General features: G+C 48.8%; 2 protein-coding genes across 9 annotated transcripts in view; one reads left to right on the forward strand and one right to left on the reverse strand.

The window, feature by feature from the left end:
* Alg3 (ALG3 alpha-1,3- mannosyltransferase) lies at positions 1 to 5,533 on the forward strand. 6 transcript variants are annotated; one of them, XM_028783400.1, is made up of 9 exons: positions 1 to 221; positions 1,932 to 2,031; positions 2,129 to 2,276; positions 2,372 to 2,532; positions 2,967 to 3,087; positions 4,096 to 4,301; positions 4,459 to 4,535; positions 4,969 to 5,113; positions 5,283 to 5,533. In XM_028783400.1, exons 1-9 carry the CDS (start codon positions 26 to 28, stop codon positions 5,431 to 5,433), a joined length of 1,305 nt encoding a protein of 434 aa, XP_028639233.1. In that variant the 5' UTR covers positions 1 to 25; the 3' UTR covers positions 5,434 to 5,533. The 6 variants fall into 6 exon arrangements, with proteins under 6 accessions (XP_028639233.1, XP_028639234.1, XP_028639235.1 ...); XM_028783401.1 differs by having other exon boundaries at positions 1 to 184; XM_028783402.1 differs by lacking the exon at positions 1,932 to 2,031.
* Positions 5,534 to 5,686: 153 nt separating this feature from the next.
* The window catches only part of Vwa5b2 (von Willebrand factor A domain containing 5B2), a 16,827-nt gene continuing 7,615 nt past the window's right edge, over positions 5,687 to 14,898 (reverse strand). Inside the window, exons 12-23 of one of the 3 annotated variants that reach the window (XM_028783408.1) lie at positions 14,467 to 14,577; positions 14,148 to 14,356; positions 13,952 to 14,063; positions 13,293 to 13,478; positions 10,922 to 11,075; positions 10,521 to 10,837; positions 9,388 to 9,577; positions 8,936 to 9,271; positions 7,016 to 7,153; positions 6,852 to 6,932; positions 6,547 to 6,776; positions 5,687 to 6,461 (exon numbers count right to left, since the gene is read on the reverse strand). In XM_028783408.1, the coding sequence (XP_028639241.1) occupies positions 5,913 to 6,461; positions 6,547 to 6,776; positions 6,852 to 6,932; positions 7,016 to 7,153; positions 8,936 to 9,271; positions 9,388 to 9,577; positions 10,521 to 10,837; positions 10,922 to 11,075; positions 13,293 to 13,478; positions 13,952 to 14,063; positions 14,148 to 14,356; positions 14,467 to 14,577 (2,613 nt within the window). In that variant the 3' untranslated portion in view covers positions 5,687 to 5,912. Of the gene's footprint in view, positions 6,462 to 6,546; positions 6,777 to 6,851; positions 6,933 to 7,015; positions 7,154 to 8,935; positions 9,290 to 9,387; positions 9,578 to 10,520; positions 10,838 to 10,921; positions 11,076 to 13,292; positions 13,479 to 13,951; positions 14,064 to 14,147; positions 14,357 to 14,466; positions 14,578 to 14,898 lie in introns of all 3 variants that reach the window. The other 2 variants (XM_028783409.1, XM_028783410.1) reach the window with 2 other exon arrangements.

The following is a 14,898-nucleotide window of genomic DNA, read 5'->3' on the forward strand; positions in this document are numbered from 1 at the left end:
AGCACAAGAGTGGCGCACTGTCAAGATGGCTGCTGGGCTGCGGAAACGCGGCCCGCCGGGTTCTGTCGTCCAGCCGGCAGGAATCTGGAAACAATGGCTACAGCGGGCCTGGCAAGAACGCTACCTACTGCTGCGGGAGCCACGCTACACATTGCTGGTGGCCTCCTGCCTCTGCCTAGCAGAGGTGGGCATCACCTTCTGGGTCATTCACAGGGTGGCATGTGAGTTCATTGAAGGGGAGAGAACCGGAGGGAGGGAGGGAGGGAGGGAGTGAGGAAGGGATACCCAAACTAGATTACTGAGCTTTCATTCACCGTTCAAACCTATATCCTTTACCCGACCCAAGCCCATTTTCCAAAACAGGGATCATAGTCTCTCTCCCATACCGGAGGGAGGTGACTCTAGAGATTACCCCATGCATTTAACATTGAGCCTGCTAAGAAAGCATAAGCAGCCGAGAAGTAAGTTCTGGCCAGAATTAATGTGCTGTTGCTATTCCTGCTGCTTGTCTGTACCTTTAAACAGTCACTTCCCATACCAGATCTGATTTTTCATGCTTTTAATTCTTAGGTTTTGAAAGTCCTTTTAAAGAATGGCATTTTGTGACCATTTGAGTCCACTAGGTACTGGTGTCTTCCAGGATAAGTCTTTTTTTAAAAACAAAACAAAACAAAACAAGCCGGGCAGTGGTGGCACATGCCTTTAATCCCAGCACTTGGAAGGCAGAGGCAAGCGGATTTCTGAGTTCGAGGCCAGCCTGGTCTACAGAGTGAGTTCCAGGACAGCCAGGACTACACAGAGAAGCCCTGTCTTGAAAAACCAAAAAAGAAAGAAAGAAAGAAAGAAAGAAAGAAAGAAAGAAAGAAAGAAAGAAAGAAAGAAAGAAAGAAAGAAAGAAAGAAGAAAACAAGAAAAGATAAAAACAAAACAGAGTCTCACTAAGTAGCCCTGATTGACCTTGCTATGTAGACCTGGCTCCTGAGTGTTGTTGAGATTAAAGGCAGACACCACCACAACTGGCTTCATAAAGACCCTGTTTTTAAAATGAGAGTGAGGAACATTCAAGAAAGATAATCACCATTAACCTCTAGCCTCCATGTTCATACTCACATGCATGCACACTCATGTGTGCACTCACACATGTGCATTATGAACACACACAAGACAGAAAGAGAGCAAGCCTGTTCCTTTTTAAGAACTAAGGAGCCAGGTGATGGTGGCACACACCTTTAGTCCCAGCACTTGGGAGGCAGAAGTAGGTGGATCTCTGTGAGTTTAAGACCAGCTTAGTCTACAGAGTGAGTTCCAGGACAGCCAGAGCTACACAGAGAAACCCTGTCTCATGAAACCACACATACACACACACACACACACACACAAACTGAAAAGGAGAAAAGTACTACTTGATATTCGAGGAACACAGAAAAGAATAAATTTGGAGTAGGAAGAAAGATCATAAATTCAGTTCTATACATTGAGTTTAAGGTTCCTGCATTCATGGGCCTAAGTAGATAACTTAGCAGGTAGTATTTACCATGTAAATATGAGACCTACAGTTCAGAGTCTTAGCATTATACAAAAATGCCAGGCAGACATGGTGGCCCATCTGTAATCACGGTACTGGAGAGGCAGGACAAGCGATTCCTGAAGCAAACTGACTAGCTAGACTCTGTTATATAAATGATGGAAGAATACACCAGTGCCAGCTCCTGGCCTTAGCACTCGTGTGCACGCACATGCACACACACACACACACACAAAGTATATGGGTTCACCCGGAGAATGCCCTATATACAGTTAGATAAGGGATGGTGATGGAAGAAACCTGGGACTACGGTAGAGCTGTGGGCTTTGGTGGTCTGAAGGCATGGGGTTTAGAACTAGGCAAGTTCTGGACTCAGAAGGAACGAGACCATGTTATCTTCTTCCAGACACAGAGATTGACTGGAAGGCCTACATGGCCCAGGTGGAGGGTTTCATCAATGGCACATATGACTACACACAGCTGCAGGGTGACACCGGACCTCTTGTGTGAGTGAGGATAGGAAGTCTGAAGACATTGTGAAGGGCTGGGTGGGTCCCAGGCTGACTGTCCTGATCTAGGCTCATGTTTGCTTTCCTCTTCCAGCTACCCAGCTGGTTTTCTGTATGTCTTCATGGGGCTGTACTATGCTACTGACCGAGGTTCTGACATCCCTATGGCCCAGAACATCTTTGCTGTACTCTACCTTGTCACCTTGGTGCTTGTTTTCTTGATATACCACCAGACCTCCAAGGTGAGTTGATGCTACAGGACTAACTAGCCCTGGCCTGAAGTGGGTGGTGGGGATGGCTCAGATTTGGGGAGTTGACGTTGGTGCCCACCCTTTAGGTACCTCCCTTCGTCTTTTTCTTCATGTGCTGTGCCTCTTACCGTGTCCATTCCATCTTTGTACTGCGGCTCTTCAATGACCCAGTGGCTATGGCATTGCTCTTCCTGAGTATTAACCTCTTCCTGGTGCAGTGCTGGAGCTGGGGCTGCTGCTGTTTCAGGTTAGAGCCTCTTCCTTCTGCCCCTTCTGTCACATTTCCATAGCTTCCCAGTGTTTTGCAAGAGAGGACATCAAGAGTAGTTAGATATGGTAGGTCACTCTGGCCTCCCTGAACAAGGCAAGAATCTGTAGAAAGTCCCTCTTTCCTCATGCTTTCTTTCTATCTTGTCCCTGGTTGGCATGCGTTGTTGGAGTTGGCCTTTAAGTATGTCAATCAATATGTGTCCAGTTAGTCTAGACAGAGGGATCAGGTATTATTCCCTTCCTCCCAGCCTCCTCTCAGGCCTTCTTATGTTCCTCTTAACAGTTTTGGATGGAGACCACATCCTGGCACTTAACTGGGAGAAAAATCTATGAGGAGGTGGGCATGTTGTACCAAGGGGCACACGATTCTGGAGTTGATCCTTGACCTTTTCTGTCCTTTGTCCATTTCAGCCTGGCTGTCTCAGTGAAGATGAATGTGCTACTCTTCGCCCCAGGATTGCTATTCCTTCTTCTTACTCAGTTTGGCTTCCGTGGTGCCCTCCCCAAGCTAGCCATCTGTGCTGCTCTTCAGGTACCTCCTAGCCTCCCCTTACCAAAGAGTCAGGTCTCCTTAAATCCCTTAGGGCTTTCTCAAGAGCCAACAGACAAGAGTTTGATTTTGAGCTGGGCAGCTACTGTCTCTGCACTTCAGGTCCCATGGCTACTAAGCTTGGTAGGCCTCTCAGAGGCTTGCTTAAGACCTGGTCAACGGGGATGGAGAGATGGCTCAGTTGTTAAGAGCACTGACTGCCCTTCCAGAGGTCCTGAGTTCAATTCCCAGCAACCACATGGTGCCTCACAACCATTTGTAATGGGATCCAATGCCCTCTTCTGGTGTGTCTGAAGACAGCTACAGTGTTCTTATATATATAGAATAAATAAATAAATAAATAAATAAATCTTTTTTTTTTTAAAAAAAAAGACCTGGTCAACTAGCTAGACATGATGGTATACATCTTTAATCCTAGCACTTGGGAGGTGGATTTCTGAGTTCAAGGGCCCCTGGTCTACATAACAAATGCCAGGCCAGCCTGGTCTACATAGCAAGCCAGGTCAGCCAGGACTACATTAGTGAGACTCTCTCTCTAAATACCTCCCTCCCTTCACACACACACACACACACAATCAGGTGATTTTTTTTTTAAAGAATTTTTACTTATTTATGTGTATGAGAGCTCAATTTCCATGTGTGCCTGCATGAGAGAAAAACATCAGATCCCATTATAGATAGCCATGAGCCACCATGTGGTGGCTGGGAGTTGAACTTAGGACCTCTAGAAGAGCAATGAGTGCTCTTAACAACTGAGCCATCTCACCAGCCCACGATCTGGTGAACTCTTGAGGAAGGCAGTGTGATCAGGCCCCTCCTATGGCTCCTTGGTGCCAGGCTCTGTCGGGGGTGGGATTGAGGAGGTTTCCTGGTGCTCCTCGTGGAAGGAAGGGAGCTTCCGAGGCTTCCATCCCACTGCGCTCTCCCAAGTGATGCCCTGAAGGCTGAGGTGAGCCTAAGAAGTTCTGCTGGCTTCACACCGATCCTCAGGTGCTGCTGGGATTGCCCTTCCTGCTGGAGAACCCCATTGGCTACCTATCCCGCTCCTTTGACCTTGGCCGTCAGTTTCTTTTCCAATGGACAGTGAACTGGCGTTTCCTTCCTGAAACCATCTTCCTGAATCGTGCCTTCCATCTGGCCCTGTTGGCTGCCCATCTTAGCCTCCTCTTGCTGTTTGCCCTCTGTAGGTGGCACAGGTAAGAAACAGGGTTAATATCATGGGAAGATTCACTGGATGGAGTGGAGAGCTTAGCCCTTAAGAGCTACTTAGGGGAAATGTTAAGTTTATGGTGGTTAATGTAGCATTTGACGATCAACTGGGCCTTGATAAATGTCTGAATAACTTCTCTTCAGAACAGGAGAAAGTATTCTGTCACTGCTGAAGGATCCTTCCAAAAGGAAAGTTCCACCCCAACCCCTCACATCTAACCATATCCTTTAAATCATGGAAAGATACGTTTTGATCTCTCAGAGTGCAGACAGAGTCTTAGTCTGTTGGCCTGAGAAAGCAGGCACCACAGGAAGAGGCCGGAGCCCAGTCATAGATCCTGTCCTCTGAGCAGACACTGCACTGAGCACCTTACACCGCGGCACAGCTTGTTCTCAATCCAGCATTGTAGGACCATGCACTCTTGGTAGTGTCCTAAGAGTCCATACTCCCTACCATGTAAAATCCACCTTTACAGTCCCATGCGTTCCTATCTCCCTACTAACCAGGAACAGATCCAGAGACACTAAAAAGCTTGTCTGAGGCTTGCATGTAGGACAGAGTAGGGTGCTTTCTTACCCTGAACTTTAAACCCTTACCCCCACCACACCCCCACTGCCCTCCGTTCTCGCCCAAAGCCTTAACCATCACATCACAGATTGTTTCCATTCTCTTCACCTCCAACTTCATTGGCATCTGCTTTAGCCGTTCCCTCCACTACCAGTTTTATGTGTGGTATTTCCATACACTGCCATACCTCCTGTGGGCCATGCCTGTGCGCTGGCTCACACACCTGCTCAGGTACTGGCTGGGACAACCTGGAAGGGTTGGGGCAGGGCTTGGGAGCTCCTCCTCTCAAAGCTGTAGCCACAGAAGGAGGTAAGCTTTGAGGGCTGGATGGGTGGAGGGCATGAGAGATCTAATGCTGCAGACCTTGAAATGGATGGGACGGGCCTGTTTCTTACTGCAGGCTGCTGGTGCTGGGACTCATTGAGCTCTCCTGGAATACATACCCATCCACCTCCTTCAGCTCTGCTGCCCTGCACCTGTGCCACGCTGTCATCCTGCTGCAGCTCTGGCTGTCCCCCCAGTTCTTTCCTAAGAGCAGGAAAACTCACTGAAATCCACCCCTTCTTTCTAGGACTTGCTCAGCATCATGGGTGGAACGGACTCTGTGTTCTTAGAATAAACCTTGCCAAGTCCACCTTTGTGCAGCCTACATAAAGTTAGTGATTGCTTGTGTCTACACCAAGCTATGAGGTGCATCTTCCCAACATGGAAATGAACAACTCATCAGGCAGTCTTAAGAGGCACTTTATTGCATAGAATTTGGGACTGTAGCTCTCTCCTCTTCCATTATCCTATAGAGAGCTCAGAGCACATAGGAGGGGGTATGGAGTGGGAGGAGAGAGAAGAGAGCACAGGCAGGCACTTTCTGTGGTGGCAAGAATATTGGGAGGGGTGTGTGTGTGTGTGTGTGTGTGTGTGTGAAGCAATGGAGGACAGCAGACACCAACTTATTCCTTCCCAGCACCAAGAGACTGGCCCTGGGTGGCAGTGACTTTGTGTTGGGGGTCGCTAGCCAGAGCTTCAAGCAGTCTTACACATTTGAAGGGCTGTAACACAGCAAGTGTAGCTGCAGATTCTGGTCCCAGTGTCGCAGTAACAGAAAGAGCCCCCGGGCAGCAGCTTTGAGAGCAGTCAGATCAAGGCCATCTGGCAGGTGTTGGGCCCTCAACCAGCAATCAGCTTTGGAAGCTGTCAGTTCCCACTCACCAAAGGCAGCTGCGCAGCGGTGTTCCAGCCACGCCAGGGCCACGGCTGTGGCCCAAGTGCGCCCACGAAGATCAGAGCTTTCCTGCCTTTCCATTCCTTCTGAGGCTTCGGTATCTGAGCCCCTCCCACTGTCTACCTGGCCTGGACCCTCAGAGCCTGAGCTGGGGGACTGGCTGCAGGAAGCTGTGGCACTGTCACCTTGGCCGATACCAGGGCCCAGAAATGCCCAAGGAGATGAGGCTGAAGTAGGGCTGAGGCTGGCACGGTGTGCAGCAAAGGGTGAGGCTCGACACAGGCGTTCTTGAGGAATGCACACAGCAGCACAGAAGGGTTCATCCAGGCGGAAGGAGCCTGGTGCCTCTTGCAGTCGTACCTGAGGAGAGAAGAGGTGGGGGGAGAGGGAGCTGAGACAGAGCTCTGGCTCTAATGGTGCTACCCTCCACCTCCCCAGTCCTCACCAAAGGCAGGTAGTCATGGTTGCTGCCATCATTGCTGTTCTCATGGGTTTGGCCCTTATTGGAGCTGCAAAGTCTGCGATGACGACCCAGGCTGAGCCTGGAAGAGGCTGGAGGCTGGTGGGGCAGGCCATGATGATCTCCAGTAGGAGATATGGGCTCCCCCAATGCTGACTTGGAGTTGTCATTTAGGTCCAGGTCCCAGGCACCTGCAGAACAGCCTCCCTGATGTCCTACAGTAGGGTCACCCAGTACCAGCAAGTGGTCCAAAGCCCACCTGTGTCCAAGTCATTGCATTTGAACCATACCTTTAGAGTGGACTGCTGTGGACAGAGGAGCAGCAGCTAGATGGTCTTGAGAGGCAGACATGTCTGAGAGCTCAGCTGGATCTGCAAGAGGACGGGATTCGGTCCCACTGGGTTGCCAGTGAGGTGAGGGTCACACCTTAGAGGTCATCAGAGAAAGAGGTCACCTGAACTCCAGACGTGCAAGGCTCCAGGCAAGACCTCCCTAGTGGTAGCATCTACAGCAACAGGGCAGGTAAAGCAGGATGGGGCAGAGCTGACCTTGCTTGTCTGAATGGCTCTGAGCCGGGACCTTCTGACTCTGCCTGTAAATCAAAGCAGTAGCAAGTTCAACTCTCACTCTCTATACAAATCTGCATAATAGCCGGGCGGTGGTGGCACATGCCTTTAATCCCAGCACTTGGGAGGCAGAGGCAGGCGGATTTCTGAATTCGAGGCCAGCCTGGTCTGCAGAGTGAGTTCCAGGACAGTCAGGGCTACACAGAGAAACCCTGTCTCGAAAAACCAAAAAAAGCTGCATAAAAAGTGCTGGAAAACATCGGTCCCCTAACAAGCAGAACAAAAGGTGTCTCCATCTCTGTTTCCTGCCATCGGACTGCCAATTTGGGTCTCAGTGGGAAAGGATATGCCTAGTCCTGCTGGGACCAGATATCCCAGGGTAGGGTGGTACCCAAGGGGGGCATCCCCTTCTCTGAGGAGAAGAGAAGGGGATAATAGGGGAGGGATTTATAAGGGTGGAACTTGGAAGAGAAGGTGGGGTGTGACCACTGGGATATAAATTAAACAAACCACTGGAAAGCCAAACATGGTGGCTTTAATCCCAGCATTCCAGAGACCAAGGCAGGCCACCATCTGTCTTTTCTTTTTCTTTTTTTATGATTTAAATGTAGGAAGCAGATTGGGCACAGGCAAACTTTAGAGTACCCAATGGCAGTGGGTGGCCCCTCTACAGGACTTCAGGGAGGTTCTTTATTTTTGACAGAGTCATACTATGTAACCTAGGTTGGCCCAGAACTCTCAATTTTCTTGCCTTAGCCTACCAACTGCTGGGGTTTCAGGCATATGCCACCACAGTCAGCACCATATACACATTACATTACACATTACAGATACAGTATATATATATATATACATATATATATATGTGTATATATATATATATATATATATTACATATACATACATATACACATTACATATACACATATACATAGCACCATATACTCATCTCAGCACTATCCAGAACTTTCTGCAGGTATCAAAATGTTTTGTCTGTATCACTCATTAACCACATGTGACTGTTGAATACTTGCAGTGTAGCTAGGGACAGTGTGGACCGAGGCTTTTTTTTGTTTGTTTGTTTTTGTTTTTTGAGACAGGGTTTCTCTGTGTAGTTCTGGCTGTCCTGGAAATCACTCTGTAGACCAGGCTGGCCTCGAACTCAGAAATCCGCCTGTCTCTGCCTCCCAAGTGCTGGGATTAAAGGCATGCACCACCACTGCCCAGCCATGGACCGAGGTTTTAACTTGTATTTTTAACAGTCTTCTTTTTTGTTGTTGTTGTTGTTTTTTTTTTTTTTTTTTTTTTTTTTTTGGTTTTTTCGAGACAGGGTTTCTCTGTGTAGCCCTGGCTGTCCTGGAACTCACTCGGTAGACCAGGCTGTCCTCGAACTCAGATATCAGCCTGCCTCTGCCTCCCAAGTGCTGGGATTAAAGGCGTGCGCCAACACCGCCCGGCTTTAATAGTCTTCCTGAATGGGAAGTTTAGTCTCATGCTTCAGGCAGTTTATTACAAGATCATATTACCTTCCATTTTGGCTTCTAGGAAACTTCCCAATTTTGGGTCCTATGCTGTCAAGAGTATATAGCCATCAGTGTTCTTGACCACTGAGCTATCTGTCCAGCCTTGGTTTCCTTCCTTTTCACTCTTTGTCATTACTCTGCTAAATTTCTTACCTTGTCAGTATGATGTGTCACCTCAAATCCTTTGTGACAAAGTAAGGAACAGGCTGATTTAACACAGATATACACCTTGGTCGTTTTCTGTTTAAAGCCTTTGTGCCTGAGGTGTGTCTGCTAGAGACTTACCTTGCTCAGCCGTGGTTTCAGCTCTTCCACGGAGAGCCAGCTGTTCATTGTCCTGGACCACAGAGGCTGCTGTCAGCCTGTGGAGTGCCTGATCCCACGCGGCTTCTCTCATCGGAAGTGGTGCAGGCTGGGAGCCATTCCTAGGACCCCAGAGTTCCTCCAGCCCAACACCCACCTCCCAGCACATTGGCTGTTCCCCACACAGCGCCCGGATCACCACGTGACAACGTGGAGCCTGAGGAGGCAGAGGTTCTGCTGGAGGAGCTGATTCCCCATTGGGTGGCACAGCCTTGAATAAGAAAGACGGCTCCATCAACATATCCCAGTCCAAGGGGGCTGGGGATAGCAGGTTTCCTGGGGAGAGATGTCAGGGGTATAGGCAACATGGTGCACTGCGCTCCACTTCCCCACAGCTTTGCTGTCAGAAACCCACCTTCCCATCCCATCCTTACCTGAATCATCGAGGCCCTGAACCAGTTGTTGTCCTGGCTCAGGGCCTGATCCATCTGGTATTGCATCTAGAGAGGGGTGCCGGGGTCTACCAGGGACTGGGTTTGTCTGGCCTGAGGGAGACGAGAGACTTCGACCAGCCAGAGCTGCTCTTTGCCGACGGCCCAGTACCTCAGCACTCAAGGCTCCCACCTGTGTGTGAGAGATGGGAGGTCAAGCAACGCTGTGTTTCTAGCCACCATAGACTTGCAGCTACCCATAATTCCAGTCATCTCATCGTATTTCCCACTTCAGGTTGTTTCTTGACTCTTTCTTTCTTTTTTTAACTTTTATCTGTATTTATTTTATGTTGAATTTATTCCCGTGCCATGAGCTTTAGTTTCTTCAGTTTCTTCTGGGATCTTTTTCTTCTGTGCAACAACTTTGGAACAATCTGTTCCTTCTCAGTGAGGATCACCTCAATGTGGCAGGGGAAGCTCATGTATGGGTTAATCTGTCCATGAGCTCTGTAAGTTCGTCGGCGCATCTTAGGTGCCTTGTTCACTTGGATGTGTTCAATGACTAGGGAATCTACGTCTAAACCCTTAAGTTCAGCATTACTCTCTGCGTTTTTAAGCATGTGCAGCAAAAATTCTGTGCTCTTTTTTGGCCACCGTCCCTGTGTCCAGCCCCATTGTTTGGCCTGGGCGCACCTACCACCTTCACCATTATACTGACAGAATGGCACACATTGTTTTTTTAAAGTGACATTCTTCAGGTACTTGGTAGCTTTGTGGATGTGCATGCCCTTGATGGCCTGGGCAGTTTCCCGGGTGATCTTAAAGTGAACACGAAGGTTTGAACCTCTTGTCGGGTCACCTTTCGCCACTTACAGGAAGAGGACTCTTTCTTTATATCTTCATTGTCTTTTAACTTGCTTATTCTTCCTGACATACCTTACTTTCCTAACTCCCTCTAACAGTCATTCTGACTGAGCACTCAATACATGTCCCTGTGTTCATTATTGGTTGTGACATCATAGATATAGTTATACCCACCTATTTCTCTAGCTAGTCTAATAGTAAACATTGCACACAGTAGGTGGTAGATAAATATTTGCTGGATACATGACAGATGAAAAAGTACTAGAGCTCACCTTGAATGGAGATGGTGGAGGTACAGGCAGGGGGCAGGAGCGGGAGCCTGCAGGTTCTACCCAGGCCAGGCTTCGGCAGCCCTGCTGAGAAGGGGGATCCAGGGGAAGGCTACCATTGGGGGAGCCAGGGCCTTGGGAGCCTGGGGACTCGCTACTGCAGGTGGAACCTGGGCCTGGCTCAGGGCTGGCAGAGCAGTGTGTAAGCACATACTGCTCCCGGATGTATGAGGACTGGAAGATACGACGCCATATAGCTGTGTCAGATGAGGGATTCTGTCCAGGGTCTGTGACTGGGTCTGTCAGAGCTTCCATACCTGCTGGGACACAGAAGAATGGGTCTAGTCCTAACCCTTCCCTTTGTCATCTCCTACCCTGCTACAAATATACACCAGAGCACTCACTCTGCTCTGAGCCTCCTACAGCCCATGGGCTTGACAGCTCTGCTGACACAGTGCCTGTTCCCAGTGGCTCAGTGCCAGGACTGGTGACAGATGACACCTCCTCTGGAGATGGGAAGACTGAACCGCCCAAGCTCTGACAACCAGGCTCTTGGCCCTGGGGAAAAAGGTATTGAGGAAAAAGTATGCTGATTTTATAATATCTTTTTGCAAGCATAATTTAAAGATGGGTTATAGAAAGTAAAAGCTAATAATCCAGAAGTGAAAAGCCAGTAAGAAAGAAGGGGCAACAAAGTGGTTCAGTGGATAAAGGCACTTGCTGTGTAAACCTGCCCTCTTGTGTTTGAACCCTGGAACCAATGTAAACTAGAAAGGCAGAATAGAGTGTACAACGTTGTCCTCTGACCTCCACATGTATGTTATGTGACATGCATGCACCCCCACATACTCAGTTAAGTAAGTAAAAATGTATTAGTGTGTGTGCATGTGCATGTGAGGGCCAGAGCTCATTTGTGGAAGTCAGGGGGTAACTTGCAGGAGTTGGTTCTCTCCTACCATGTAAGTTCTGGGGACTGAACTCAAGTCATCAGAGTTGGACCCAAGCACCTTAGCACACTGAGCCACCTCCCAAGCCTAAATAGTTTTTTAAAAATTAAAACTATGCTGCAAGATTTTGTCTCCTAAAAATGACAGGGAAGCTAAACCCATGATATCTCAACATGGCCACCTAAACAAGACCAGAACAGTGACGATACCAATTACCAACTCTGCTAATGTAGACGGGAGAAATCCCACCAGCTCCCACTAGACAAAGAACTACAGGCAACTAACGACTGCAGAGAGAGGATAGAATTAGCCTCTCCCAGGGGTGAGCTCCTAATTGTTTATCCAATACAAAGTAGTCTGCCCCAATATCATATACACACAGTTAACATATAACAATAATAAAGAGAGGCTATCAATTTGAGGGAGTAAGGGGGACATGGGAGGGTTGAAGAGGGGGACTTGAAAGGGAGAAGTGATGTAATTATATCTTAATTTAAAATAGGGGCTGGAGAGATAGCTCAGTGGTTAAGAGCAGTGACTGGTCTTTCTAAGGTCCTGAGTTCAATTCCCAGCAACCACATGGTGGCTCACAACCATCTGTAATGAGATCTGATGCCCTCTTTTGGTGTGTCTGAAGAGAGCAATAGTGTATTCATATAAAATAAATAAATCTTTAAAATTTTTTAATGTATATTTTTAAATTTTTAAAGGGAAAACAAGGGGCTGGAGAGTTGATCAGTGGTTAAGAGCAATTATTGGTCTTAGAGGACCCAGGTTTGATTCCTAGCACCCACATGGTGGCTGGCTGACAACTGTCTGTAACTCCAATCCCAGGGGAACCAACACTGTCTTCTGACCTCCACAGGCACCAGACTCACACATGGAGCAAATACAAAGATACAGACAAACCATTCCTACATAAAAAATATAAAAAGTAAGAAGAAGCCAACATGTTAATCTTGAGGGTGATAAAGCTGCTGTAAAGCTCAGGTTTGCCCCTGAGCTTTCTGGCTGGCAAAGGATAAACAAGCCTGCTGTGTAGCCCTCAGAAGCCCAGAAAAGGAGGTCGTTCTGCATAGATCCTCTAGAGAGAGATCTTCACCAAAAAATAACAGCTAGATCTCAAAGCCCTACTGTGTGCCAACTATCCTGTCAAGTTCACAACAACCTATGGCATCATTTATGGCTGGAGAGATGGCTCAGAGGCTGAGAGGTCTTCATAGAAGACCCAGGTTTGGTTTCCAGCACCCACATGATAGCTCACAACCATCTGTAACTCCAGGTCCAGAGGATCAAATGCCCTCCTTTGTCCTTAAAGAGCGCTAAGCACACATGGGGTCCACATCATGCAGGTGAACTGGAGTTATGGATAGTTGTGAGTCACCAGGTGGGTGTTGGGAACCAAACCTGGGTCCTCTATAGGAGCAAGTACTCTGAACTATTGAGCCATCTCTCCAGCTAAGATGGTGCTTTCTATAAGGGGCTATGTGAAATAGGCTTAGGTGTTTGCCACCAAGCCTGACAACCTAAGTTCAAGCCTCACAACCCACACGGTAGGTGGAAAGAGCCAACTTCCACAAGTTGTCCTCTGACCTCCACATTACATACCACTGAGAGCACACATATGTATGTACACACACAAGTAAATGTAATTTTTAAAAATTCTAAAAGAAAACCAAGCACAAATGCTTTACAGGACAACCTCTCTGGGAGGACCCCAGGGCACTCTCTGTGGGGTACTAGGAGACTATAGCAAAGACAGGGAACAGTTGAGATACAAGGACTTCAATCATCCAGGCCCACCTGGCATACCCCAGCCCAGTCCTACCCCTAGAGCACGGGACCGGAAGCCATCCACCCTGAAAAGTGAGCAGTAGCCAAGCAGCTGGTCCCCAGGGTAGAGTGCTGGGATCTCCCGGGGTGTCAGCAGCGCCTCAACAGCATCAGGCACAAACCAGTCCACGGAGATGTCACTCAAAGCAGGTTCCAGTGCCTTTCGCAGAGCCTGTACCAGCTGCCAAAGGACATGGGGGTGGAGGGGAAGGGATGTCACAAACAGCTGAAGCAGTCAGGCTGCCCTTCCCCCTCTGCCCAGGCCTGCACTGGTAGGGATTATAATCAGGGCTAGGAGGAGTTGGCATATGCTCAAGTAAAAGAACTGTGTACTCAGTCCCCAGGGCTCAGTCTTTCTCCTGGCCTGAACTTTGCCACAAGGATGGGACAAAAGTTTAAGATGAGGCTCCTTTCAGGTCAGAACAGTAAGAGTCAGAGGCTGGCCAGAGGCTGTGCCCCCAGCCTTCCACAGATGCCCTCCTAGAGGCATCAACAGTTGTCCTAGTTGGTTTCTCAGGGTGAGAGAGACTGGACTAGAAAGTTCTGGTGAAAGTGCCAAGATCATAGAGTCTGACCAGGCTTCCTTTCAGATTCTGTGTATAACCCTGGAGAGAGACCTCCAGGAGTAGGTAAGCAGCAAGGGCTCACTCTCACCTTAGGCTGAAGTCTCTCCTCAGGCCTCAGGAAGTAAGCCTGCCCCCTGCTGAGGACAGACAAGTCTAGAAGCAGCTGGTGGCAGGCAGGTGCCAATGCAAAGGAGAAGCACCTGGCAGGGAAGGGAAGTGGCTGTTACATTCAGGAATATCTTAGGGCTATCAGTCTTAGCTAGTTACATCTGCCCACTCTTTACCTGGCTGCCCCTCTGTGCCACCTCATGAACTCCAGGGCTTGGTGAGTAGTGGCAGCCATTGGTGAGGCAGCAGTGATCAGGAACAGCTGTCGAGGGTAGGCCCTGTGCTGGGGTTGCCCTAAGGCCCAATCCAATACAGCCAGGATATCAGGGGGACCACTCACAGTCTGAAGAGTTTCAATGCTCTCGCAGATCAGCTGCACAGTGTCCTGGAGACAGAAGCCCTGGGCTGGGCTTGGGCTGGGCTGGGCTGGGCGGGGCGGGGCGGGGCTGGGCTGGAACATCTCCATGGAGCCCCAAAAGCCCGACCCATACTCACATCACTACAAGGCCGGCTCTCTGGGAAGAGTGGCCGTACCAATGTCCCAAATATGGCTAGGTTGACTAGCGTCTGAGCTGGGAGGGATTTTACAGCCAGAACAATGGCATCCTGGGGAGAACCAGAATGGAAAACAAAACAAACAAAAAAACAACAAACAAACAAACAAACAAAAAAACAAAAAACGTGAGAAGCCCCGCTGGCACCGGTAGAGAACAAGGAACACCAGATTGTTTATCTTCTCTAGGCTGTAATTAAACAGGGGACTGGCTGAGGTAACCAGAGTAGCCGGGAGCTTGAGAGGAAGTGGGTCCCTGGGAACATATGGTTGGGAGCCTTGAAGTATATGGGAGACATTTGGGTGTGGGGCTCTCTGGAGGAGAGAGAGAGAGAGAGAGAGAGAGAGAGAGAGAGAGAGAGAGAGAGAGGCAG

The sequence above is a fragment of the Grammomys surdaster genome, unplaced genomic scaffold (assembly GCF_004785775.1).
Source record: "Grammomys surdaster isolate TR1022 unplaced genomic scaffold, NIH_TR_1.0 1100, whole genome shotgun sequence".
NCBI lineage: Eukaryota > Metazoa > Chordata > Mammalia > Rodentia > Muridae > Grammomys > Grammomys surdaster.